The sequence below is a fragment of the Epinephelus fuscoguttatus genome, linkage group LG7 (assembly GCF_011397635.1).
Source record: "Epinephelus fuscoguttatus linkage group LG7, E.fuscoguttatus.final_Chr_v1".
In the NCBI taxonomy this organism is placed as follows: Eukaryota; Metazoa; Chordata; class Actinopteri; order Perciformes; family Serranidae; genus Epinephelus; species Epinephelus fuscoguttatus.
Window position 1 is genome coordinate 45,180,389 of NC_064758.1, and position 27,959 is coordinate 45,208,347.

The 27,959-nt window shown below is 42.0% G+C and overlaps 1 protein-coding gene across 2 annotated transcripts; it reads right to left on the minus strand.

The window, feature by feature from the left end:
* Positions 1 to 216: 216 nt before the first annotated feature.
* cdk16 (cyclin-dependent kinase 16) lies at positions 217 to 27,951 on the minus strand. 2 transcript variants are annotated; one of them, XR_007449615.1, is made up of 18 exons: positions 27,798 to 27,951; positions 25,761 to 25,955; positions 22,918 to 23,073; positions 22,636 to 22,754; positions 22,387 to 22,515; positions 22,234 to 22,290; positions 21,961 to 22,075; positions 18,788 to 18,882; positions 18,633 to 18,695; positions 18,088 to 18,211; positions 17,482 to 17,602; positions 17,100 to 17,197; positions 16,876 to 16,981; positions 15,668 to 15,710; positions 15,328 to 15,418; positions 15,158 to 15,235; positions 12,685 to 12,888; positions 217 to 336 (listed from the first exon to the last, which is right to left on the minus strand). XR_007449615.1 is itself a non-coding variant. In XM_049580284.1 (17 exons), exons 2-17 carry the CDS (start codon positions 25,882 to 25,884, stop codon positions 12,851 to 12,853), a joined length of 1,557 nt encoding a protein of 518 aa, XP_049436241.1. In that variant the 5' UTR covers positions 25,885 to 25,955; positions 27,798 to 27,951; the 3' UTR covers positions 11,324 to 12,850. The 2 variants fall into 2 exon arrangements, 1 of the variants encoding a protein (XP_049436241.1); XM_049580284.1 differs by lacking the exon at positions 217 to 336 and having other exon boundaries at positions 11,324 to 12,888.
* Between the last annotated feature and the right edge of the window lie 8 nt (positions 27,952 to 27,959).

Consider the following 27,959-nt stretch of genomic DNA (forward strand, 5'->3'; position numbering starts at 1 on the left):
ATGTGATTGCTTATTGTGAGGCGGCACGGTGGTGCAGTGGTCATTGTTGCCTCGAAGCAAGAGAGTTCCTGGTTCAAACCCCAGGGTGTGGGAGCCCTTCTGTGTGGAGTTTGCATGTTCTCCCTGTGTCAGCGTGGGTTTCCTCCAGGTGCTCCAGCTTCCTCCCACAGTCCAAAGACATGCAGGTTAATTGGTGACTCTAAATTGTCCGTAGGTGTGAATGTGAGTGTGAATGGTTGTCTGTCTCTATGTGTCAGCCCTGTGATAGTCTGGTGACCTGTCCAGGTGTGTACCACCTCTCGTCCAATGTCAGCTGGGATAGGCTCCCCTGTGACCCTGTAACCACAGAAAATAAATGAATGAATATTTATTTTGTAATCCTTCTTATTAAAGTTTTTAATATTGAACTCTTTCCACCTTACTGAAGCTTCAGTATGATGTTAAAGAACAGACGGCCTCCGTGATCGACTTGTTTTCATAAAGTTTCATTATCTCTGACAGCACGTGAAGGCAACATGTCCTTACGTCATCACGTCGAAGTTGTTGTTCAACAGGAATTGATATTGGTTAGGGACTGTTCATTACTTGGGTGGGGTGGGGTAGCTTGGGGGGCCTGGCAGAAAAGATTTGGCAAATTTTTAATGTGCACAGCCCACATACTCAGCTCTGCTGCTCATCCCACAAATGCATGTTCCTTACAAATGTGGCACCATTTAAAAGGGAAATGTGTTTATTTGAATAAATATACACCAACCCAGAACAAAGGACCTTGTTCCCATGTTTATTTTCTTGCTCCCACCGCAGACACATCTGATCTATGAGAGCTGACAACATGCAAATAACATGCTTCAGGACAAGTTTCCTTACTGAAACGGTCACAAATTTGGAAGTAAACAAATTAAAAATAAATCATGAAATGTGCACTCTAAAGGTCGAGAGGTCCTGTCCTGGGAGAGGAACAGTCAGACACTCTAAGAGCCAAATACTCAGTGTGTCTCAAATCGCATCCTTCTGTATTAAACACTTCATATTTTCAATGCGCAAGTGCGCTAAGTGTGTTCACACTCAATAGTCACCTCCAAAGTCATCCAAATCCAGCGCTTGGTCGGTGACTTCTGGCATCAGACACCGACAAACAAAACGTTCTTTCACACGGCATGATACGCATCAGCGTCAGGGAGAAACACGGTGGGACAACATCAAAAGTTAAAGCAGCGGAAGTCTGGGTAGGGTGGGCAGGAGGGGTGTTGGATGCGTCCAACAACCACCGACTTTCACCCAGGAGGCCGGTGTTCACTTTCAGTAAGAATATGAAGCCAAACCCTGGAAAAAATAATTTTCATTTGTGGTGTTGTACCAACATAGTGCTTTTATTTTGAAAGAGACTGTATGCAAACTGTACATTTCCTGTGAAAACGAAGTGTATTTTGAAAACAGACAATGCATGTAACAGGCTGAAGTTGACACGGCGTCCCAGAACATCAACAACCAACACACCCAGGGTACCTTGGACGTCATATGTGGACGTGGAAAGTCCATGACCAAACGTGGACATGTGACGAGGTCGCAGTGAGAAAGTGTTGCTCTGGGTGGCGTCCTGTAAAGGATTCAGTCCAGTCTCTTTAAACAGATTACTGCATGCAGAATCTGGAAGCAACAGTACAAGACGTTGGTACCACAGCTGTTGAGCTCTGAGGTTGTTGATCCTTTGACTTTTCTTGTAGCGTCACAAGCGGTCAAAGTTTTCACTGACCCTGTTAAATATCTAGGACATGGATTGGTACAAACTCGAGACCATAAATAATGCAGATACCGCAGGCTGGTTTTGGATTGTCTTCAGGGGAAAACACAGTAGGCTGTGTCTATAAACGCAACAAGGGCACCTTGCACACCGTATCTGGGTATGAGAAGTCCATGACCAAATGGTGATATGTGATGAGGCTGGAGTGAGAATGTGTCGGATGGGAAAAGGCAGTGCACTACTGGAGCACTCAAAACGGTTCAAAAGGTGAGTGTGGAATGACGGACACCTCTCTCCTTCAACGGTCACCATCTTTGTGACCGTCTCATCTCATGGCGGCTGGCGACAACAAGGCGCCTGTTAGTTCTACATGTTTTTTGCACTAAGCACCAAAACTGTTGTCGAATAGAAGCCATCAGTGATGTTTGTTGGGTCTGTAATGATTTGGTAACACAAACAATACTGCGAGTGCTAACGCTAGCTTACTAGCTAAATTGCTTCTAGCTATGGCGGCACATTTTAATCAGCACTGATGTTGAGACGTAAGTTTGGTTTATGTGTGGTGGAGATAGCGGTCAAATGTTGGTGATGATGCTCCACCGTCTGTTTGCAAGTTGCCGTTTACAAAGAAGACGATGAAGAAGAGGCGGTTAAAAAAAAAACGTGTCACTTCCTGTAAGTGCAAAACGGTAGAGTGGGATTGGAGGCACTACCCACTACAATGTGAGACACTGATGTTCTTTCACTTACCAGACATTATTTGTATTTACCATGTGTGTACACCGGGTGGCGCTGTGCTAGTACTTGGGCTATGTGAATAAAGGACCTTGTTGCCACGTGTCAGGTGTTTGACCCCGGAAATGGATTTTGACGCTGTGGCGCGGAACATGGACATGCTGAAAGTTGTGTGTTGGGTTTTTGGATGAAAATGAAGAAATGCACATTCACTGGGCCCCAGGGTGCTGGGGTGAATAAATATGGTGACTGCAGGTCGTTTCCTGAAGCCAACAGAAGAGAAGATGTGGCACCAACTGAAGCGAGCGCGTCGGCCAGGTCAGGCGGGTTAAAGATCTGAGTGTGGACTCAGCTCCCACGTTATTAGTCAGAAACCCGCTCTTTGGAACTGCGTTGGGAAACTCAGGCACGTTTGGAGCGCAGCGGGACAACGAGGAGAGCTGCCGGAGGGAGGTGATTGGAGGAGGGGAGCAGGAGCGACGGTGCGGCTGTGGAGCGTCGGACCACCGGGTCAGTGCACGGCGCCTGACGCACGGAGGTATGTGGAGCCTGCACTGTTTAACGGCTGTTGAAACTGTGTGCACACATGCATGCATTGGTTACGGAAGCGGGTGGACAAATGACTTTACATTGACTGTTTGTTTGTTTGTTGTTTATCATGGAGATGCGCGAGGCGATGTCGGAGTTAAGTAGCGGGACTGGTGTGCGAGCCAGGGGCGTCAATACAGATGATGCAGGCAGTGCGGCTCCACTGAGACCTGTGAGGAGGCTGACAGCAGTGCAAGGTTTAATATTAAAAAATGATAAAACACAGCTACTGAATGCTCTTGATGACCAGCTGAGTTCTGTGATGACGCAAAATGCGTGCATGAATATCTGTTGGCTGATCAAAGGGAAAAACATGAAACCTGGTTTAAAGCAAAAACACTTTTAATATTGAGTTTATTATTAATGCCAAAATGTGTGTTTCATGCGATGACAGGGATGATATTAATCCAAAGGAAAATGAAAAGTGTTTCAGATGTTGGTAGTGACGCCGGGTTCAGACTACACACCTTTTTTGTCTGTTCCAACAGTCACTATGTCAGATTAGCTGATTGTGGAGTCATAAAATCTTGCTGTGACTTGGCCGACAGACATGACAGACTACAGGTTGGTTCATGACCAATCATCACTGGTTGTCTTTCACAACATGCGATGTCATCAGATTATTCTTGTCTTATTTTTATTATTTTCATTATTTCAGTCACTGTGACTGTTCATGTCCCAGCTGAACTGTTACTGTAATACTGTTAAAAAGTCACTGAATCCTCCACAGGAAGTTCCTGCAAATATTTCACAATAAAAGCCTTTTTAGAAATTGAAGGGATTCTCTCAGCTGAAACTATAAGGAGCTTTTAATTTGAAACAGAAACAGGAAGTGTTGAGTTTGAAATGATGGCGCAATGCATTTAATTTAACAGGACAAACAGAAGCGGATTAAACTAAAAACAAAATGATAAATGAGGGTGTGTGTTTGAGATGCAGCTGGTAGCCTCAGCAGCTGTGCTGAGTAAAGGCCCAGACACTATCTGTGAATTTGATTCCTCTATATCCTCCATTATGAAGAAAGAACATTGTTTGCTAGCTTGAACGTACATCAACGCGAAGCCGGACCGGCTTGTTAATTCCTTCAATCTAGAAATGATGGATTTCGCTAATTGCTCCTTTAACTTGACATTTACAAAGTAAATAAAAATGTATGATCCACACACAGACGTCCATTAAAAAAATAAGACATTACAAAAGGAAACTCTGACGCTCCTCCTTGCATCCTCTAGAAGGCTCTCCTGCAGGTTCTCGTCTGTTGTGTTGAGCTGAGAGGAGGGTCTATGGCTAACTGAGCTACACCTGGGCCTGAGGACAGCTCTGGGTTCTTCTGCTTTGTTTTCCACACACACACTTCCACACACCTTTACATGAACTAATTACTGATTACTGACTGTTAAGAGTCATTTCTAGCATGTCCGAAGTTCCTATTGTTTTTTTTGTTTTCTTGACTGCACCACCTGACCTGATATCTCGGGAATCGTTTAATTGAAAGCAGGTGTGCTCAAATGAGTGTGGAGCATGGAAGATGCCACAGGGTTACAGTCTTTAACCGCCGTGTTTTGGGGTAATCTTTTAATACCCCGTTGATTTGAACTATGTTTTTGTAAAGGCCTGTGTACTTATTTAGGGAACTCTCATTTTCTGAACGTGACAGTCAAGACAGTCAATCAGTTCATAGCATCATCCTGCAAATTAGTCAACTCTAAAACCAACCGAAGCACCTGGATCATAAGAGTTTTTGCTGGCTACTGAAACATCCTGGTGCAGACTATTTACTGGAGTTTACCAGCCTGTTTATGCTGCATTTGAAGATCATCACGAGCACGGCCGTTCTCCACCACCAACGTTTTCATCACGTCTCGTCGATGAAAATGAAACATAGATTTCATCTTAGTTTCTATTATTAAGATCTATTTTTTGTTCGTAATTGTTTAATTTTTTGTCAAGGAAAAAAGGTCGCTGACAAAAAAAAATTCAGCAGTTTTCATTACAAAATTAACACTGGTGTGTTTGTATGGTACTTTTTTGGTTGAGACACGGCGACATCAGGTGACGCAGCAGGGGGGCGTTTATCGTCGACAGTTCTCTGGAGTCGGTTTGGTGCATCTGGGCCTTTTAAATGTCAAGCCTCCTTTGGTTCTGCGATGCGAACATGCTGTGTAAAATCACACACTGGAGGGAAATGATGCTGCCGTTGTTTGGTTCTGTGTAAAAATGTAAAGGCAGCATAAAGAGAGGACTTCACAGATCTCTGTGTGAAAAGAGTTAATGTCTCTGAAGTTAGAAAAGTGTTGGAGCTCTCAGCAGTCACGGCGCAGGGGTCAGAGGTCCGGGCAAACACAAAAACAAACAGCCAACACTGATAATAAATAAAGAGTTTTAATGTATATTTATGTACTGTAAATATATCCAGAATACATGTAAACATAATTGTACACAATAACAGGATATACTTTATTTTCCATACTTGGACTGATATTTCAAGTATGCAGATCAGTTATAGCATCAGATACTTTGCAGTGCTTTCTTGGCAGATGGAAGAATATTCAAAAAAATAAACAGCATAGGAGTTATCTGTAAGAATCCCATCATGCAGTGCAGTATATTGCAGATAACTTTGGTATGGTGTCGACCAAAACAAAGCATGTCAGTTCATTTTTGCGGAAGCAGAGAAAACAGCATCTGGATCCATGTGCACTACAAACAAACCCGTCTCACCCTGCAGCTCGTTAAAGTTTGATTTAATCGAAACAAGACAAATATCTGACGGCAGAAAAATAGACGGTCTGTTTCTTTTCAGAATCTGAATTCACTCTGTGACATTTTGGGTTTACCTTATTTCTTCACAGTGACTCTAACTGCGTGTGGTAAGATATTACATGATTTATGACAGAGTCCGGCACTGGGTCGGGTACCCTACCCTCAGAAAGCTATGTAACAGGTAAAAAATGTGTGTAAATGTAAATTCACGGGTAAAAATGAACTCCAGGCGGGTGTGAACAAAAATATGTTTTCTATTTTCCAGAATAAAACAAAGTAAAAAGATGTGCAGTATATGTGTAATATTCTGACAGTTCCTTTTATTGTGACACAAGTGACACAAGTGTAACCTTTGACCCCGTGATCACATTGGTCACCGACATGGAGGACTCCAGCCATAAAACTTTGCAGCCTGAGGATGAGGTGGCAGCCTACCTGGAGTTCACGAGTTAGGTGGAACAAAACGAGATCTCCATGACGGGCTGGAAACTTACAAATAATACTCTGGCAGGGAAAGTGTGAATGGGTTCGGCTTTGACTGAGATGTAATGACAGGTAATGGGTTGGCTCTGGTTCTGAGCTTTACTGGTATGGGCAGGTGTAGGTTTTTAAAAATGGACCCGTGCAGGACTCTGATTTAAGAATCGTGAAGAATCAGCTGTTAGATGATCTGAGGTCAGAGACTCAGTTTCTGTTTTTATAATTTGACTCTAATGGACAATAATAAGTCAGTGTAACAGATAAGGAAGTGATTTCTGTGACAGCTGCCTGTATAAACTGAAGGTGTCCCACTGTGGATATTTATTAACTGCTGGTTTTAACTCTTTAGTGTCTCTGACCATCAGAAAGCAGGTGTTGTGTGTTTGCCTGTGAGGGGTCTAGTTTTCATCGAGCCGCTCCTGTGTCACGTTCACTGCGTGATCTGGATCACTCTGATCTCAGTTCAGCTGTTTCACATCAGTTCATGTTCCTGAAAACAAAGATCCAGATGAATCAGACGTCCGATGAGACGGTCAAACAGCAGCTGAGGAACAACACCACACTGCACATTCAAACTGCAATAATCAATAACTGTACACGTTATGACTGTACACTGCTGCCCCCATCAACAGTTTGTAGTTACATTCAACAGTCATTCATCATTAACTCAGCACTAACGTGGCTAACTGAAGCTTTGCTTTCACTCCACCTTCATGACATCACTTCCTTCAACACATGTCATTCACAGAAAACAGTCTGGGTACTTTTCATCATGCTAATATGTCTCCCCGTGTCTTAATCCCGCCTGCAGGCAATGCAAGCAGAGGAGGGAAGGAAGCAGGCCCCCAGGAAGTGCGCCAGGCTTTAAAGCCAGTTTTGGTAGTGGCGAAACAGTGGTATGGTGATTACCTGCATCTGTTATGTGATGTCATTTTTTGAGCATCTCAACCCCAATATATTGACTCGTTCCACTATCAGGATTCAGTCCATTTAGTCTGATAACATTTGAAAATCTAAAAGAGCTGCAAAATTAAATTATTTTATCCCAATTCAGGTAAGCAGAGCGCTAAACTGGAAGTTTTCTGCTCAGCCACGCTCGATGGCCATAAGTCTTAAGTTCTCTGATGGTACGAAAATTCCTTCCTGCAGAACCTGCAGAGAACGGTGCTCCTATCAGCAGATCCATTTGGACGTTTTTTAAATGTAAATGTTCCATTCATATTCTCGAGTAACATTTGGTCCATTCAGAATGGACCCACGATCCACTTTTGGACTGTGACCCACCAGTTGGGAACCACTGCTTTGCACAAAGTGGGTGCTCTGAGAATAAACTGTCAATAAGGAGTCATATGGGGGTGCAGCATTATACCTCATGGAACACAAAACACAACTTGACGTGACCCACTGAGGGCCTCTGTTGTCACGCTACTTGATAAAAGACTTCTATGTAGGATACACCGATGTTTCCTCATTCTGAGCTCCTCCAGAAGCCTCCTCTCTCCTCATCTCCTTGATGTGCATTTAAGAGATTGGAAGATCCTCCATCATGGCGGAGGGGAACGATTTCCAGGTCACGGGAGGAGAGAGGAGGCGAGGAAGCATAAGCTAGCATAATGAAAAGCACCCTGTGAAGTCAGAAGCTCCAGTCATCTCTGATTTTCTGCCTTCAAAGAGAATTCGTCACTTTGACGGAACTAAAACACAGAAAAATATTTGAAGTCCAACTTCCTCCACACATTCATCTGAACAACTTCAATATATTCAACACAACAGAACTGATTACAGAGATGTTCTGACATACACTAGTTCCTGTACCCTGGCAGATAAACACTGGAAATGTTCTTGTATTATCTCTGATTGGTTCTCTGACCTGGATACATGTGAAGCTGAACACGTCTGCAATCAATTATTTTGTATTATCAGTTTGACATTAAAGAGTTCTGCTGATCAGCATCAAATGAATCCACTGATAATTAATAAAAAATGATGGAGGAGCATTCTTTATATGGGCGCTGTATCTTCTAACCTCACAAACACACGTGTACATATGTGTCATTTTTACAGCAGGTTAAAGACTCCTTGTTAACATTCTGATCAATTGTTATTGTCTTCTGATCAATATTTCTCTATTGCTAATATTTCTTCACAGCTAAAAAATAAAAATTCACGTAAGCAACAACATCAGATTGTTTAAAATATATTAACAATCCTAAACCTGAAACAATCCTGGATAAACATTTTAAAAGAAATCACTCTGTCTGAAGGGACGACAATTTTAACAAGAATCTTATCTGACATTTACAAACTGCAGGCAAAGCTCCGCCCCGACCTCAGATAAACTCCGCCCACTAACACCTGGACTCTGACCAGGTCAGGGTTAAACCTTATTCATGAGGCTCATGAGAATCCATTTAGAGTTTTCTTTGACAACTATGTGTTGACTGAGTGTTGACTTAGTGTTGACTTAGTGTTAACTTAGTGTTGACTTAGTGTTGACTTAGTGTTGGCTGAGTGTTGGCTGAGTGTTGACTTAGTGTTGACTTAGTGTTGGCTGAGTGTTGGCTGAGTGTTGACTTAGTGTTGGCTGAGTGTTGGCTGAGTGTTGACTTAGTGTTGACTTAGTGTTGGCTGAGTGTTGGCTGAGTGTTGACTTAGTGTTGGCTGAGTGTTGGCTGAGTGTTGGCTGAGTGTTGACTTAGTGTTGGCTGAGTGTTGGCTGAGTGTTGGCTGAGTGTTGACTTAGTGTTGACTTAGTGTTGGCTGAGTGTTGGCTGAGTGTTGACTTAGTGTTGGCTGAGTGTTGACTTAGTGTTGACTTAGTGTTGACTTAGTGTTGGCTGAGTGTTGACTTAGTGTTGGCTGAGTGTTGGCTGAGTGTTGACTTAGTGTTGGCTGAGTGTTGACTTAGTGTTGACTTAGTGTTGGCTGAGTGTTGGCTGAGTGTTGACTTAGTGTTGGCTGAGTGTTGGCTGAGTGTTGGCTGAGTGTTAACTTAGTGTTGGCTGAGTGTTGACTTAGTGTTGGCTGAGTGTTGACTTAGTGTTGACTTAGTGTTGGCTGAGTGTTGACTTAGTGTTGGCTGAGTGTTGACTTAGTGTTGACTTAGTGTTGGCTGAGTGTTGACTTAGTGTTGACTTAGTGTTGGCTGAGTGTTGACTTAGTGTTAACTTAGTGTTGGCTGAGTGTTGGCTGAGTGTTGACTTAGTGTTGGCTGAGTGTTGGCTGAGTGTTGACTTAGTGTTGGCTGAGTGTTGGCTGAGTGTTGACTTAGTGTTGACTTAGTGTTGGCTGAGTGTTGGCTGAGTGTTGACTTAGTGTTGGCTGAGTGTTGGCTGAGTGTTGGCTGAGTGTTAACTTAGTGTTGGCTGAGTGTTGACTTAGTGTTGGCTGAGTGTTGACTTAGTGTTGTCTGAGTGTTGGCTGAGTGTTGACTTAGTGTTGGCTGAGTGTTGGCTGAGTGTTGGCTGAGTGTTGACTTAGTGTTGACTTAGTGTTGACTTAGTGTTGGCTGAGTGTTGGCTGAGTGTTGGCTGAGTGTTGACTTAGTGTTGACTTAGTGTTGGCTGAGTGTTAACTTAGTGTTGGCTGAGTGTTGACTTAGTGTTGGCTGAGTGTTGACTTAGTGTTGGCTGAGTGTTGGCTGAGTGTTGACTTAGTGTTGACTTAGTGTTGGCTGAGTGTTGACTTAGTGTTGACTTAGTGTTGGCTGAGTGTTGACTTAGTGTTGACTTAGTGTTGGCTGAGTGTTGGCTGAGTGTTGACTTAGTGTTGACTTAGTGTTGACTTAGTGTTGGCTGAGTGTTAACTTAGTGTTGACTTAGTGTTGGCTGAGTGTTAACTTAGTGTTGGCTGAGTGTTGGCTGAGGTTGACTTAGTGTTGGCTGAGTGCTGACTTAGTGTTGACTTAGTGTTGGCTGAGTGTTGACTTAGTGTTGGCTGAGTGTTGACTTAGTGTTGGCTGAGTGTTAACTTAGTGTTGGCTGAGTGTTGACTTAGTGTTGGCTGAGTGTTGACTTAGTGTTGACTTAGTGTTGGCTGAGTGTTGACTTAGTGTTGGCTGAGTGTTGACTTAGTGTTGGCTGAGTGTTGACTTAGTGTTGACTTAGTGTTGGCTGAGTGTTGACTTAGTGTTGACTTAGTGTTGGCTGAGTGTTGGCTGAGTGTTAACTTAGTGTTGGCTGAGTGTTGACTTAGTGTTGACTTAGTGTTGGCTGAGTGCTGACTTAGTGTTGACTTAGTGTTGGCTGAGTGTTGACTTAGTGTTGACTTAGTGTTGGCTGAGTGTTGACTTAGTGTTGACTTAGTGTTGGCTGAGTGTTAACTTAGTGTTGACTTAGTGTTGGCTGAGTGTTGACTTAGTGTTGACTTAGTGTTGGCTGAGTGTTGACTTAGTGTTGACTTAGTGTTGGCTGAGTGTTGACTTAGTGTTGACTTAGTGTTGGCTGAGTGTTGACTTAGTGTTGACTTAGTGTTGACTTAGTGTTGACTTAGTGTTGGCTGAGTGTTGACTTAGTGTTGACTTAGTGTTGACTTAGTGTTGGCTGAGTGCTGACTTAGTGTTAACTTAGTGTTGGCTGAGTGCTGACTTAGTGTTGACTTAGTGTTGGCTGAGTGTTGACTTAGTGTTGACTTAGTGTTGGCTGTTGGCTTAGTGTTGGCTTAGTGTGGGTTTAGTGTTGGCTGTTGACTTAGTGTTGGTTAAGTGTACCTTAGTGATGGTTGTTGACTTAGTGTTGACTTAGTGTTGGTTAAGTGTACCTTAGTGATGGTTGTTGACTTAGTGTTGACTTAGTGTTGACTTAGTGTTGGCTGAGTGTTGACTTAGTGTTGACTTAGTGTTGGCTGTTGGCTTAGTGTTGGCTTAGTGTGGGTTTAGTGTTGGCTGTTGACTTAGTGTTGGTTAAGTGTACCTTAGTGATGGTTGTTGACTTAGTGTTCACTTGGTGTTGGCTGGTCAGTTGGAGCCCTCAACTGTCCTCTAACATGTCATGTGGTTCAGGGAGGGGGCGGTGATGTCACAAGTCTCTGGTGACATCACGTGGTCCTCCCCTGATTTCCGACAGTCTCAGTTAGAAAACCTACTTATTGACCTTCAGTCAAATAAAAAACAATAAAATCTGTAAAAATAAAACTCTCTGGGGCTCCCTAGTAGCTCACCTGGCAGAGCGTGCACCCCCATGCCGGCTGAGTCCTTCGCAGTGGACCAGGTTCAGTTCTGACTTGTGACCCTTTGTTGCCCTGTCTGTCCTCTGTCCTGTCTATCTTCAGCTGTTCTGTCTAATCAAGGCGATTTAAAGCCCACAAATAATCCTAAAATAAATAACTTCTCTGTGAGAAACGGCACATAGAGAGGAAACAGTTCACAGCTGTTTCCTGCAGACTTACAGTATAACTATATATATTTACAGCATCACTGTAGTGTTTGTACAGTATCAGTATATATATATTACCAGTATACAGTCTGAGTGTACGACGCACACACACACACACACACACATGCAGAACAGCAGAAACCAATTTCACACTTTCAGAATAAAACAGTCAAAATGTCTCTTCTGCAGAAACTAACATGGCTTCTCCTGCAGGCTGTTAAAGAGTTTCAGTATCTTTATAATTAATAACATTAAAGTGTAAATGTAATACTGTAAATCTAACACTCTACTGTGGCAGAAACACAAACAGCAGCGCCAAACAGATTACGAAGACCTTTCGTTCTTCATCAGCTCCTCATCAGCTGTTCCTGCGGTCACCTCCAGTTTATATTCAGAGTATAAAACAGGTGGAGATCAGTCTGTCTGAACTGATGATGAACTCTGTTCATCTGATGGCTTTCAGCTGTTTGAGGTTTCAGATCTGCTTCAAACTGAATCAAATAAAGTTTTAATTCAGTGCAGTCTGAATCAATGACAAGTTATATTCGTTAACAAACAAGATGTTCCTGTTCAGTTTCTGTTTTTCTGTAAACGGATAGAATATAAAAAAACGTGTCAGTTTAGTCCCGAACAACGACAACCCAAACACATCAGCCTGTAAAATCGTCCCTCTGTTTCTGTGATGTCATCAATGATGTCACTCAGGTGATACCTGTACTCAGGTGTTTCCGTGTCTTACATGTTTACATGTGTCTGTTCAATAAGCTTTAACTCATTCATCTGTTCACGTACTGAGGTGAATCTGTTGCCGTTAGTAACAGCATGCTGTGATTCATTATTGCATCTGTCTGTCTGTCTGTCTGATAAACAATCATTTCAGGGCTCAGTTTGTTTTCTTCTTATCATTTTACTTCCTGTTCTTGTTTTACTCCTCCGGAGAGAAGAAGAAGAAAAAAAAGCAGACTCCACCTCCCTGATGATGTCAGAGGAGCACGCTCCTCCTACCTGGTGATGTCAGAGGTGCAGACTCCACCCCCTGGTGATATCAAAGCAGCAGACTCCGCCTCCCCGGTGATGTCAGAGGAGCAGACTCTGCCTCCCTGGTGATGTCAGAGGAGCAGACTCTGTCTCCAAGTGATGTCAGAGGACCAGACTCCGCCTCCCAATGACGTCAGAACAGCAGACTCCGCCTCTTGCCTGGACTGTTCGCTAGACAGAAAAAAAAGTTTTTGATTCTGATTTGATTTGTTTTTGATTTTGATTGTCACTTTGAATAAACAGTGATGACGTTTGAACAATGTTTAATAATAATAATGTAAATTTATTTCTGAGCCTCACTACGAGAGATGTGTCTCTGCCTTAGACTGTATTTGACCTCTCTAACTCCTCGCTCCCCTCCTCCTCTGTTAAATGGTATCTCCCAGGCGCACTACGTCATCAAACCATGTGATGTTTGGTATTGCCGGATTCAGGAAGCTCTCGATTTTTAAAAAATAACATTGTTTTTCTTTTATTTATTATGTATTTGGCACCAGAGCAGCCTAAACACACAAAGTCCAAAATCACGATGAGTGGTGACAAGTCATGTCATGCCGTTTTTCGAAGGGAAAAGTTAAAGGATTACTCACGATCTTATGTGGAGCTGTTAGCAGGGACTTAGCTGTTTTATAAAAGGTAAGAGTCTCACTCCTACCACTATTTTTGGCTGAGATACACCGTCTAGAAAGTGGGATCATAACTTTCATGTTTCATATGGCTTTATTTGGTGATATTTTATAGTGTTTCTGTGTCATAAACAACATCAGCTATCATAATCACACCTGATTTCAATAAGGTACAATGTTTGAAGCTGGCTGAGTGTTGTTTGATCACTGACAGTACTGTTTTGAAGCAGAGTGACCGACTTGTCATTTGGAGCTCCGCCTGGATCTTTTCATGGAAAAAACACTGTAGAATGGTCATACTTTGAGCAGTCTTCTTCAAATTTGAAACAAGTGTTCATTGATAGTGTGCCTACAGCCCCACAGTGTCATTTACCTGCTCAGATGAAGCCACAGACAGTTATTCATCCTGAAACACATTTTTTATTTTATTTTAGGCAAAATCTTAAGTTTTTTACTGACTTCAGAGGCCCATTACTCTGTCTCTGTATCACCTAGAGTGTTTCTGACACTTTCACAAGAAACTTCAGGGAGTTTTCTTTCTGGCAAGACCTCATGCATGCATGTAGTCAGAGCGGTTCAGAAGCTACAGTCATTTTAATTTGGGTATGTCATTTTAGGCGTTTTTGCTACAAAATGGGGGTGGAGTGCAAGAGGTATTTAATAATGGACGTAGGTACCGTGACACCACCCACTGGTTTGTGGACTACAGTTCTAAAGCCTTGAGTCTGGCATTTCGGCCGTTGCCATCTTGGATTTTTGGAGCCAGAAGTGACCATTCTGTGTGTCACATCATAGGCAACTGAAGATGTTTCACCTCTCATCCAAGAGGCTTCTTCAGTTCTACCTGACTGGCAGCTCGACTCCTCTCTTCACTATGGATGCAAAGAGAACTCTGTAGCTGTTGCTGTTGAGGTTGAGAAATATCCCGAGCTAAACACCTCGCAGTCCTGTCATTATGAAGACAATGGCCAAAAAGATACTTCCTGTTGAGCCACAGCTCTGGAGATCGACTGTTCAGGTGAGAAATCAGGTTTAATTAGAGGCTGTCCACACATGAGTTTAAGCTAACGTAGAGCTGGAGGAAGTACAGATCTGTCACTTAAAGTAATAAAAACTTTGTGTGATCGTCTGTTGACGTGACGTGATGTGTGCTAGGTGCGGCACTTGACCAGGCAATGCCAGTGTGTTTTCAGCTTTAATCCGTAACAGGCACGCTACCTGTGGAGATGTGCTCCTTCATAGTTCATATTATGACAATAAGCAAAAACATAATAATTTAAATTGTATTTCCTGATTATGATATAATGTGATATACTTTATTGTCCCTGTAGGAAAACTGGTCTTGAACTCAGGAGCTGCAGTATTGCTGCCTCACAGTAATAGTCCAGAAGAAATGAAAAGCATACACCATAAAAAAAAAACTAAAATCACATACTACACGTAACAGTATCACACATCAGCCTCTCATGTATCGCACATAACACCAGCACACAACAGCACCATAAGCAAAACACAACACAACCCCTAAAACATCAAACGACATTATTTAAAATCTTTATAAAATTCACCTTTGTTTAAAATTTATTAGTTTTACATGTATGAAGATAATCACTCACAACATGCTGCGCAACCCAGTTATATGAACAGCACATCTTGAGTACAGGATTGTCAGGTCACTGATTTTGCGTTGGCGAGATTGGTTGGGTTGCACAACTAATTGGTCATACGTGCAGGGGGCGGGGCCAGTGAGGTATTGCACGTTGCGGTTCTGGGAACAGGTCGTCATAAAATAACTCTGTGTGTGTGTGTGTTACCTGGATCGGGTGTGACTGTTGTTGGTCTGATCGTTTCTTTCTCCAGCTGGATCTCTGGCAGACTGAAGATGGACGTTGCTGAAATGACATTAAGAGTGATTTTGTGATGTCATGGTCCACAGTTACATCACAGACTGAAAACTGGGGTCAAAGGTTGTGTTTATACTTACTGTCAGAAAGTGTCATCGCTCTGTTTCCAAGGTTACTAAAGTAACGGTGATTCATTGACTCAGCTGATGAGATCCTCTTCTTCCCTTCAAACTAAAGTTGAAATAAAAACTTTATCGATTGTCATCGTAGAAAACAACAATGTTAGTGTTTTTTTCAGACATTGTGATGTCACATCCTGTCGTGGTATTGCCACATGAACATTACATCATAATCACAGATCTAAAAGTGACTGAATACAAACAGTTAATGAGATTCAGAAGTCACCATAACACCCCTGTTTTTAATATCAAGAGTTAGTCCAGTTTAATATTTAATTAAATCAGTGAGACGTTCACTGACCTGCAGGAACTTTGACAACAGGTCCACACCTTCACTGCTGAGCCTGAAACACACACACACACACACACACACACACAAAAAAAAACCAAAACTGAACCTGAGGTCCAGTCTCTCTGCTCTGTACTCGGGACAGTTGTATACTCTGCTTGTAGGGGAGGAACGAGCCGTCTATCTGGATCAGTATATCAATTCAATGATCAATGATCCAGTATCATTGATGCAGAGTGAAAACATCAATCCACATCATCATCTTTAGGTTATGCTTTTTTTTCTTTTCTTTTTTTAAATTCTGCGTCATCGTCAAACAGCAGCAGCCAAGAGTAAAACGATGAGGATGACGTTATTAACTTGTTAATAAATCAGCAGGGTGGAAATATTTTGGATTCCAGAGAAAACGCAGGACCGAGGACATGTCGTATGTAAACAATGTTGTTACGAGATAAAACCCGACGTACCTGCCTCGACAGGTGTGTCACTCCGCTAACGTGTTGCAGCAACATTAGCTTCTCTGTTTCAACAGTGTTGGGCTGAAAAAAACATGCACTGAAGCAGAGCGCCTGAGGAATGAGTCCTAAAACCGGGAAGTGAGTTAGCATTTTACCACTATTGGTTCCCTGATCTTGAAGTCAGTGGGTTTTTGGTGAGATGCCTCATATAAGGTCTGTGGTTCACACAATCTAAAGAGACTTCTACGTTGTTCTACAACATAAAATACGTCAGTAAATACCTCACTGTGAAGCGTTTTATGTGTCTTAGAGAAAGCTATTGCTAACAAGTGGCTAAATGAAACCTCAAACTGTCGGAGACACAGCGACTTGAACCAACCGTGAGTGACAAAAAGTCTAGACTAGCTTGTTTTATATGTGTTAGTGACGTTAATTCAAAGTAAACTTCACTGCTCTTAAGTGGTTGTAATTATTTGACATTATTTATGTGGTGTTTTTGTCTTTTATTGGCAAAAGTAACAAAAAAGAGTTGTCAGATTCTTTTTTAACAGATGACAGATGATGTCGTTTCATATCGATCGAAGGTCCCTGAATCACAACAGATTAAAAATCATATCATGGCAGACACTGTAACATCGACAAATATGGTATTGTTGTCCAAAGAATAGATTTCATATCATATCATGATGAAACTAATGATTTACACCCCTGGTAAGTGTGTAGTACAGTTGTGTAGCACAGTTGTGTAGCGCAGATGTGTACCTGGGGGTGTGGTTACTCAGTCTCTCCGCTCTGTACTGAGGGTAGTTGTACGCCACAAATTCGTCATTAGAGCTGATCCCAGGCCAGCTCTGCTCTGTGGGAGTGCCTGCACATTAAGTACACACAATATACTTCAAACACACAAGAATACATTGAACGCATCAAGTACACACTGAGTACACACTTTCCATGAACCCAAATAACTGAAGCTGACTGGGTCTCACCCAGGAGTTTGAAGATGAAGTGGAGCTCCTCCTCTACCGTGGAACCAGGAAACAGAGGTCGACCTGTCGCCATCTCATAGAAGATACAACCAACACCCCTGCAGACAGACAGGCAGACAGACAGGTTGTTAGAGTTGTATCTGTGAAAAATCTCTGGATAAAATAATGTGAGATTCAGAAGTTTTTTAGTCTGGGAAGCAAAGTTTGCCAGCTGCTCACAGAGTTAGTTCTGCTACTTCAGTGAACTGTAGTGGTGAGATGCTTTTTAATGGCATAACAGAATAATGACCAACATTAATATTCAGCGGAGACAACCAGCCTACATTTTAACTGACGGGGGGTAGTCAGGAACCGGGCCCATTTAAAGTACTGCAGTACTGACCACATGTCGATGTGAGTGGAGTAGTCGGTGCTGCCCAGCAGGATGTCCGGCGGTCGGTACCACAGCGTCACCACCTCGTTAGAGTATGTCTTTGTCGGGATGGACTTTGCTCGAGCCAGACCTGGAACACACACAGTGCCTGAGTGACATCATTGCAGTGGCATCCCACCTCACTAACATCACAACATTACATCATTCACTTTGTAAACACTTTGGTCCATAGCAGGAATAGGCTGTCACCGTCTGTCTGTCCATCTGTAGACTGGTTGTGGTATTACTGTCGCTCTGATGAACTCCGTAACGGTCACAGAGTGGCAGGTCAAAACAACACTGCATCCTTGTGTATCGTATATGTTTTTTATAAATATTTTTTGATAATTTTTTATATATTTTTATATTTGATGTATAGTTGTATATTTTTTGTATAATGTATATTCTGTATATTCCACTTCTTGCCTAAATTTGTGTACTTATGTCATTTCTGGTACATTGAGAGCAAGTCTACCAGAGTCACATTCCTTGTATGCACACACGCACTTGCTGAAGAAAGCTGATTCTGATTCTGGTGTTGCTGTTACCCGCGGTATACAGATGCCGTTGACTCACCAAAGTCAGCCAGTTTTAGTTCTCCTCGCTCGTTGATCAGCAGATTTTGGGGTTTCAGGTCTCTGTGGAGAACTTTCCTCCGATGACAATACGACAAACCTCGAAGCAACTGGAACAGGAAGAGCTGAGGAGACACAAACCAGTTCAAAGAATCACTGGTTATCAAATAAATCCAGGTCAGAGAGCTGCTGGTTAGAGTCCACCCTAAATAAAATAACCAACTAACTTCATGACAAATGTGCAGTGATATATTGAGTGAGTATACATATATCAGGGCTGTCAAAATAACAGTAATTTGATTAAGTCAAGTTCAGACCAAAAATTCACGACAAGACGAGTTGAAACAAACAGCTACTGTCAACACTCCATTCTGTAACGTTGTAAAAAGCTGTTGATTCACAGGAAGTGACCACAATAAGACGGTGTATCGCCTCTAGTCAACAACTCTCTGTACTTCCGTTCTGTGTGTGTGTGTGTGTGTGTACGTGCGTGCGTGGGTACGTGGTATGAATACATACAAACAGGTATATTAAAGGTTTTCTCACTTTGACATTGTGAACATGGATAATGTTTCCACAGTCGTCCAGATACTGTTTCAGATCTTTGTCCTAAAACACACAAGAAACATGATTATAGGTTGATTACACCAAATAAGATATGTCTGTGTGTGTGTGTGTGTGTGTGTGTGTGTGTGTCTCACCAGATACTCAAACACCAGCGTGAGGGACTTCTGTGTGTGGATGATGTCATGGAGCGTGACGATGTTGGCATGTTTCAGATCCTTCAGCAGAGACACTGAAGGAAAATACACACATAATAATACACACACAGTAGCGCAGACACATTAGCACACACATTGAAGCTGGGGTCTGCAGAAATCTGGAAGACAGTAAAAATACTACATTCTGTTTTTATTTACAGTATCCTGATTTTTTTTTTAATCTGGGTTTTATTATTTCTTTCTTACACTTTGAGTTTGAGTAAACAGACTGGATGCTGCAGGTGTGTGTCACACTACACTGTACTGTACTGTAGTGTTACCTCTGTAGTACAGTATTAATACTGTAGTATTACATCTGTAGTACAGTATTAGTGTAGTGTTACCTCTGTAGTACAGTATTAATACTGCAGTGTTACTTCTGTAGTACAGTATTAGTACTGTAGTGTTACTTCTGTAGTACAGTATTAGTGTAGTGTTACCTCTGTAGTACAGTATTAGTGTAGTGTTACTTCTGTAGTACAGTATTAGTACTGTAGTGTTACTTCTGTAGTACAGTATTAGTGTAGTGTTACTTCTGTAGTACAGTATTAGTACTATAGTGTTACTTCTGTAGTACAGTATTAGTGTAGTGTTACCTCTGTAGTACAGTATAAATACTGTAGTGTTACTTCTGTAGTACAGTATTAGTGTAGTGTTACTTCTGTAGTACAGTATTAGTACTGTAGTGTTACTTCTGTAGTACAGTATTAGTGTAGTGTTACCTCTGTAGTACAGTATTAGTACTGTAGTGTTACTTCTGTAGTACAGTATTAGTACTGTAGTGTTACTTCTGTAGTACAGTATTAGTGTAGTGTTACCTCTGTAGTACAGTATTAATACTGTAGTGTTACTTCTGTAGTACAGTATTAGTGTAGTGTTACCTCTGTAGTACAGTATTAGTGTAGTGTTACTTCTGTAGTACAGTATTAGTGTAGTGTTACTTCTGTAGTACAGTATTAGTGTAGTGTTACCTCTGTAGTACAGTATTAGTACTGTAGTGTTACTTCTGTAGTACAGTATTAGCGTAGTGTTACCTCTGTAGTACAGTATTAGTACTGTAGTGTTACTTCTGTAGTACAGTATTAGCGTAGTGTTACCTCTGTAGTACAGTAGTAGTACTGTAGTGTTACTTCTGTAGTACAGTATTAGTGTAGTGTTACCTCTGTAGTACAGTATTAATACTGTAGTGTTACTTCTGTAGTACAGTATTACTGTAGTGTTACCTCTGTAGTACAGTATTAATACTGTAGTGTTACTTCTGTAGTACAGTATTACTGTAGTGTTACCTCTGTAGTACAGTATTAATACTGTAGTGTTACTTCTGTAGTACAGTATTAGTGTAGTGTTACCTCTGTAGTACAGTATTAATACTGTAGTGTTACTTCTGTAGTACAGTATTACTGTAGTGTTACCTCTGTAGTACAGTATTAATACTGTAGTGTTACTTCTGTAGTACAGTATTAGTGTAGTGTTACCTCTGTAGTACAGTATTAATACTGTAGTGTTACTTCTGTAGTACAGTATTAGTGTAGTATTACCTCTGTAGTACAGTATTAATACTGTAGTGTTACCTCTGTAGTACAGTATTAATACTGTAGTGTTACTTCTGTAGTACAGTATTAGTGTAGTGTTACCTCTGTAGTACAGTATTAATACTGTTGTGTTACTTCTGTAGTACAGTATTAGTGTAGTGTTACTTCTGTAGTACAGTATTAGTACTGTAGTGTTACTTCTGTAGTACAGTATTAGTGTAGTGTTACCTCTGTAGTACAGTATTAGTGTAGTGTTACCTCTGTAGTACAGTATTAATACTGTAGTGTTACTTCTGTAGTACAGTATTAGTGTAGTGTTACCTCTGTAGTACAGTATTAGTGTAGTGTTACTTCTGTAGTACAGTATTAGTACTGTAGTGTTACTTCTGTAGTACAGTATTAGTGTAGTGTTACCTCTGTAGTACAGTATTAGTACTGTAGTGTTACTTCTGTAGTACAGTATTAGTGTAGTGTTACCTCTGTAGTACAGTATTAATACTGTAGTGTTACTTCTGTAGTACAGTATTAGTGTAGTGTTACCTCTGTAGTACAGTATTAGTACTGTAGTGTTACTTCTGTAGTACAGTATTAGTGTAGTGTTACCTCTGTAGTACAGTATTAATACTGTAGTGTTACTTCTGTAGTACAGTATTAGTGTAGTGTTACCTCTGTAGTACAGTATTAGTGTAGTGTTACCTCTGTAGTACAGTATTAGTACTGTAGTGTTACTTCTGTAGTACAGTATTAGCGTAGTGTTACCTCTGTAGTACAGTATTAGTGTAGTGTTACCTCTGTAGTACAGTATTAGTACTGTAGTGTTACCTCTGTAGTACAGTATTAGTGTAGTGTTACCTCTGTAGTACAGTATTAGTACTGTAGTGTTACTTCTGTAGTACAGTATTAGCGTAGTGTTACCTCTGTAGTACAGTATTAGTGTAGTGTTACCTCTGTAGTACAGTATTAATACTGTAGTGTTACTTCTGTAGTACAGTATTAGTGTAGTGTTACCTCTGTAGTACAGTATTAGTACTGTAGTGTTACTTCTGTAGTACAGTATTAGTGTAGTGTTACCTCTGTAGTACAGTATTAATACTGTAGTGTTACTTCTGTAGTACAGTATTAGTGTAGTGTTACCTCTGTAGTACAGTATTAGTACTGTAGTGTTACTTCTGTAGTACAGTATTAGTGTAGTGTTACCTCTGTAGTACAGTATTAGTACTGTAGTGTTACTTCTGTAGTACAGTATTAGTACTGTAGTGTTACCTCTGTAGTACAGTATTAGTACTGTAGTGTTACTTCTGTAGTACAGTATTAGTGTAGTGTTACCTCTGTAGTACAGTATTAGTACTGTAGTGTTACTTCTGTAGTACAGTATTAGTACTGTAGTGTTACCTCTGTAGTACAGTATTAGTACTGTAGTGTTACTTCTGTAGTACAGTATTAGTACTGTAGTGTTACTTCTGTAGTACAGTATTAGTGTAGTGTTACCTCTGTAGTACAGTATTAATACTGTAGTGTTACTTCTGTAGTACAGTATTAGTGTAGTGTTACTTCTGTAGTACAGTATTAGTACTGTAGTACCTTCTCTGATTGCAGTACACGGAGCTCCTTCTTCATGTTCCAGTCGTATTTCCTTCAGAGCCACGAGGTTATCAGTCAGTTTACTGCGACCTTTATACACTGTAGCATATGTCCCCTACAGAGAGACAGGTGGAGAGAAAAAGGTGAGACAAACGGGTAGAGAGGGACGGGTGAGACAGAAAGACAGGTAGAGAGGGACAGGTGAGACAGAGAGACAGGTAGAGGGGGTTTGATTCAAACTGTCTGTTCACTTTAACACAGATGAGTCCTCACCTCTCCCAGTTTGTCCAGTTTGATGTACGTCTCCAGTTTCCCAAAACCAATCTCTGACTGCAGAGACAGACAGGGAGACAGACCGTCCATATATAACCTGTATCAAGACACCAGACTCTGATAATAGAATACAATACAAACAGGAAGACGTACCAGAGACACTCTGCGCAGCCTTCGGCTAATTGGCTGCTCAAACAGGGCCGGACCAATCAGATTAAACTTCTCCAGGTAATCGTCTGGAAGACGGATGTCGGCCGGTAACGAGAGACGTTTGTTGATGTCCTGAAACATGACAGAGACAGAGACATAGATCTGATTGTCCTTTCTCTGTTAAAGACAAATGTCACCCACTAAATGTGTGTTTACAGATCAGTGTGTGTGTGTGTGTGTGTGTGTGTGTACCTCAGAGGAGATCTTCTTGTTTCTCAGTCTCACTCTGACGGGACTTTGAACGTCATCTGACGAAGAAGCCGGATCACTTTCTCCATCTGAACTCATCTTCACATCCTCATGGACGATCTCTGAAAATACACAAACAAATACACGTACACAACATGAACACAGAATCTGACAGCAGTACTACACAGTACTACAGCACAGAGTACTACAGGATACTCTGGATTCAAAAGCAGTGGTGTGGTTCAGGTGGTGCAGTATTTGTACATGTATTTGCAGTATTTGTACCCAGTCTGGTGGTGTGGTTCAGGTAGGAGCTCAGGCTGCGTCCGAGGCCTCGAGGCTTCCTCAGTGAGCTGCTGTACGACTGTAGGAGAGATTGAACTGATGAAGACGAACCCCGAACCTTCAAACTTCCAGAGGAACCACGAAGAGACACCACCTCTGATGGAGGGATGATGGAGGGGGAATGAGGGATGGAGAGGTAATGGAGGCATGGTGGAGCGATGACAGAAGAGTGATGTAGAGATGATGGAGGGATGATGAAAAAAAAGTGGAGAGGTGATGGACAGGGGATGATGGTGGGATGGTGGACAGATGATGGAGGGATGATGGAGGGATGGTGTAGAGGTGATGGGATCATGGAGGGGTGGGAGGAGTTAATGTGTGATGGAGGATGTTGATTGGTTGATTGGGGGGGGGGGGGGAGAAACAAAGATCAGAGAAGCAGATCAATTAACTGATCGATTGGTCATTCCAACAGACGACCAATCAAAATCATAAATTCAACCAACCAATCAGATCAGAGGGAGGAGTCAGGTGTCACTTTTTTCACCCTGTCACCACTGTGACGTTTAAATTTTAACGCAGCATTCACTGGGCCGACTGCCGGCAACTTTTAAGGTGGAACGTTAACTTGTAATGTTACTCAATGCATGAGTTGATGACGTGAATCCATCAGCACACCTTAAATTTCACTGTGACAACTTTGACCATCACTTTAGTTTTTATATGACACACACTTTTAGTAATGACTTTAAAAATATAGATTCATTTGGAGCGGATTATGTGAAGGTCATATATTCTAATCCTCACTTCCTGTGGGCTACAGCAACACTAAACCCCTGAGCCCGTATTCACAAAGAATCCTAAGACTAAAAGTAGCTCTTAGTGATGTCATTCTAAGAAAAATCTTAGATTTTCCCTTGGTAAGATAAAAGTTATTCACAAAGCATCTTAGGCCTTAAGAGAAGGTGAAAAACTGTTAAGAGGAGAGAGGAGGACTTTTAAGAAGCCTAAGAGTGTCTTAAACAGAGAAGATGGAGGAAAGACAGAGAGGAAGGAGAGATATTCTCCGTATATTGAACGACAGTGATTTAATAAGACACTACCGGCTTGATCGTGCAGGGATAATGTTTGTGGTTGACCTCATCAGGGATGAGCTTACTTTTCCCACCCAGCGTAGTAACGCAGTAACACTCGCTTTGGATTGCAGCACGTACCAGCGCTTCTCACACTCATCACTTGTGCGTAAAAGGAGAGGGAACGACACATTGATTTGTCGGGCAATGCGCTCTCAAGTCTGCCTCTTCCCTTGTGCCGTGATCCCGGGACCGAATTTCCCTCTTAAAGCTCTGTTGTTCTCATCCATGAGCTGTGCCAACAGCAGGCACTGCTCTTCTGTCCAGTTCGGCTTTCTCGTTCTTTTTTTCTCCATTTCATTCGTTGTTTTGGTCATTCTGCCAAATCAAAGCACTTTTGACCAGCAATCACAGTAATTGCTGACAGCTGAGTCTGCGCCCACCATTAATATCAAATAGATTAAGTAGTAAAATTACCAGCAGGGCGAGTAAACATAACAATAAGCAAATCAATATAATAATCGGCATGTGAATGAGGTATGTTCAAACATTTTGAAGCTGTGTAACAATTAATTTAATTTTGCTGAGTTTCATCATTATTTTCACGATTACACATTTCTTATTTCTTAAGTTCTATGATCGGTTCATTTCACTGTCCATTCATTACTAGGAGCGCATTTTTTTTTTCTTTTTGTAACAGCCAATCACAGCTTTTAGAAGACTGCGTCATATCTAGCAACGGGGTCAACCACACCTCCTCACTAAGATAAAAGTTTCTGTCCCCTCCTTGCTCAGAGTTGCTCTCAGAAACTTCCTGAATCACTCTTAAGCTAAGATTCCTTGCGAGGAATTTTTAGGCTAAGTTAGGAGCTCTCTGAGAGGACTCTGAGAATCTTTGTGAATACGGGCCCTGAGCTTGCCTGAGAAGGACTAAATGCACAAAGCTGCTATTTTTAAATATCCCATGGAGAGAGACTCTCACTGCAGCCTGTTCTATTTTGTTGTGAAAATGTGGGCGTGCAGCCTCGTTCTGTGGACGATAAACCAGGTGCAGACTTCCATCTGTGTCACCGCTGATGAGGAAATACAGCGAGTGCTGGACGGAGCAGTGAGTGACAACAACCCCGCCCACATTTAAGAGGACTGTCTGTGGTGGAAACATCAAACAGTGGTCACAGTGACCTTGACCTTTGACAACCTAAACTAATCAGTTAATTGTTCAGTCCAGGTGGACATTTGTGCCAAATTTGACGAAATTCAAGGGAAAGCATTCTTGACATATCTTGTTCACAAGGATGGGACGGACGTATGGACGGACAGACAACCTGAAAACATAAAGCCTCCGGCCGCGACTCTCACCGGTGTGGAAGTATGAAAATACGCCGGCCTCAGAAGAAACACGTTGGTGGACGCAGCCCATGAGGCCTGTCTGTTGTTCATGACACTACAGTGTTATTATATTCATGTTGTCGCCACTCCTGTCAAACAGTTCAGTAATTTATTTCAGACGCCTCTACTTTTTGTAAACAGATCAGCGTTTAAAACGCCCACCTCCACGTGCTGGGCAGGTTTGGCAAGTATTCGGCAGCTGAGCATCAGGAGCTCAGGTGCAATGCATCCTGGTACATGTAGGAACTGAGGTAACGGCTGTGTAAGAAGGAAAACTCAGCTCTAACTAACTACACACACCATCAACACTGAACATAGTGAACTTCTCCTTTAAGTACCTGGGGGATCGGGGGGCGCTGAGGGTGGGCCTGTGTGTGTTACCTGAGTCACTGTGTGATGTCACTTCCTGGTTGATGGTGTCACTCAGCGTCCTGTCCCCTCCCCCGGCCCCTCCCCTCCCCAGAGTGAGTGACAGCTGCCGTTTGATCTTCCTCATCCTCTCCATGAGGGGGGGCCGGGGGGGCAGGGGAGGGCGTGACGCTGAGGGGGGCGGGGCAGCCAGCCTGGAGACCACACCTGGACAGGTAGACACAGGAAATGAAGGCTAGGATACCAAAATATAAGTGATGTCACCATTTCAATTCTGACTTCAGAAAGGACTGAAATGTGGTTTTGATCTTGACGATTTTAAATAAATGACTTAAATTTGACAGTGTGGTCTCAGAGTCGGCCATTACATCACAGCTGATGTCATGTTGCTGCTCTTTAAAGCTCCAGTGTGGATTCAGGGGCGTCTATCAGCAGACATGGAGTACAGTATTCATAACTATGTTTTCTTTAGTGTTTAATCACCTGAAAATAAAAATCGTTGTGTTTAGTTACCTCAGAATGAGCCCTTTATATCTACATATCTAGCAAGGTACTGTCTACAGAGATCGCAATGCTGTTTCTACAGTAGCCCAGAAGGGACAAACCAAACACTGACTCTTGACAGGGACATTTGCTTTCCTGCGTCATCTATCATAGTTCTCCTACATGTTTGGCACACAGGCTACATAAGCCTGAGCCTACAGACTGCACCTTTAAGGGACTGTTCTGTACTTTTTAATGACACATAGAATAAAGTGATTTTAATAAAATATCACTATTTTTCTGAAGCATTCCGAAGTGTTCCATCATGATGTGTCCATGGAGCATCGGAAATGTGAAAATCCAATGATAATTTCTGTTTTTACAGTTTCTCGTTGCAATAAATGATGTAATTTTGGCGACTTTTAAGGAAAACCTGCCTTGTTTTCTTTAGAAATTGCCAAAAATGAAGACAGAAAAAAATCACCAAAAATATTCAAACATGCCTTCCATACATCTTTTCTGTAAAAATTGCCAAAAAATTAAAAAAAAAAAAATGTGCCAAAAAATATTTACAGACAAAAAAAATTGCACAAAATAAAAAAGCCAGAGGAAATTGCCAGAAAAATTTAAACCAAAAAAATAAAAATAAATAAATAAAGAATAGAAATGACAGACATTTTACATGAAACAATTAATTTTAAGGATAAAGAAATTGCCAAAATTAAAAAAGCCTTTTTTTCCACAGAAAAAAATGACAGAAATTTTGAAACAAAAAAAAGCCAAAAAACTGTAATAGCAAAAAAATAGCCAAGAAGTATTCTAGAATTTTTTTTTTTTTTTAAAGGTTTTATAGAATTTTTTAAAGGCCTTCCGAAGGAATTTTCAAATCTGTGGTAAAATAAATCTAAAATACGTCCATTTAAATGTGTATATTCCTCCCCGGTGCTTAAAGAAACGCTTGACATGCCCCCTCCTTTGTGCACCACCCCTCCCCCTCATGAGTAACGAACAGTCCCTAATGAAGTGTCGGGGCATGAACTCAACTCCTCAGTCTAACGATGGTTCGGCCTTCAGTGCTGAAACAAAAGGTTTAAATCAAATCGAGACACCACAACAGAATATAAATATGTTTGTGTTTGTGTGTCGTCAGCAGGATGTAAATAAAGTTTTGTTGGCAGAACCGAGCAGTGAGGTCACACCTCATCACCTGCAGAGCCTCATCATCACATTGAAACCCTGTGTACAGACCGCAGGTCGGTGTTGATGTGACAGACAGGTAACAGGCTAACACCTGACGGACCGACGGACAGCTCCGCTCCTGTCTCACGTCACAAATCACTCCGGTTCTGGTCCCGTCTATAACCTGAGTGTGTTCCGTCTACATGTTAGTGTATCGGTGTGTGGAGGACGGGACGGGACCCGTCTATGTGCTGCAGTAAATGTCCTCGGTGTGATATAAATAGCAGCGGAGGCGGAGCGGCTTTATCTGTGAAGCTGCTGCTCCGTCACGTCGGAATAAAACGGTTTCCCGGTGACACACGAAGCTCGGCGGCGTGTGTTACTCACCGGGAGGGTTTGTCCCGGTCTGTCCCGGGTTGTCTTTGGCTCGGTTCAGTCTGACAGAGTCTCGGGGCTTTCTGGCTCCCAGTAATCTGCAGCCATGTTGCTGCTCCGCTCAGCTCCGCTCCTCCGGTGCGTCCTGACGGAGACACTCACCGCACCGGGAGT

Excerpts from the sequence above, each read along its gene's own strand:
- cdk16 (XM_049580284.1), bottom strand. The coding sequence starts at position 25,884 with ATGGAGAGGATGAGGAAGATCAAACGGCAGCTGTCACTCACTCTGGGG. Across the intron at positions 22,755-22,917 it reads GAACCACACCACCAGACTGG|AGATCGTCCATGAGGATGTG; the intron begins GTACAAATACTG and ends GTGTATTTTCAG. Across the intron at positions 15,711-16,875 it reads CTGAGTAACCACACCCCCAG|GCTCAGCAGTGAAGGTGTGG; the intron begins GTACACATCTGC and ends TGTGTGTTTCAG.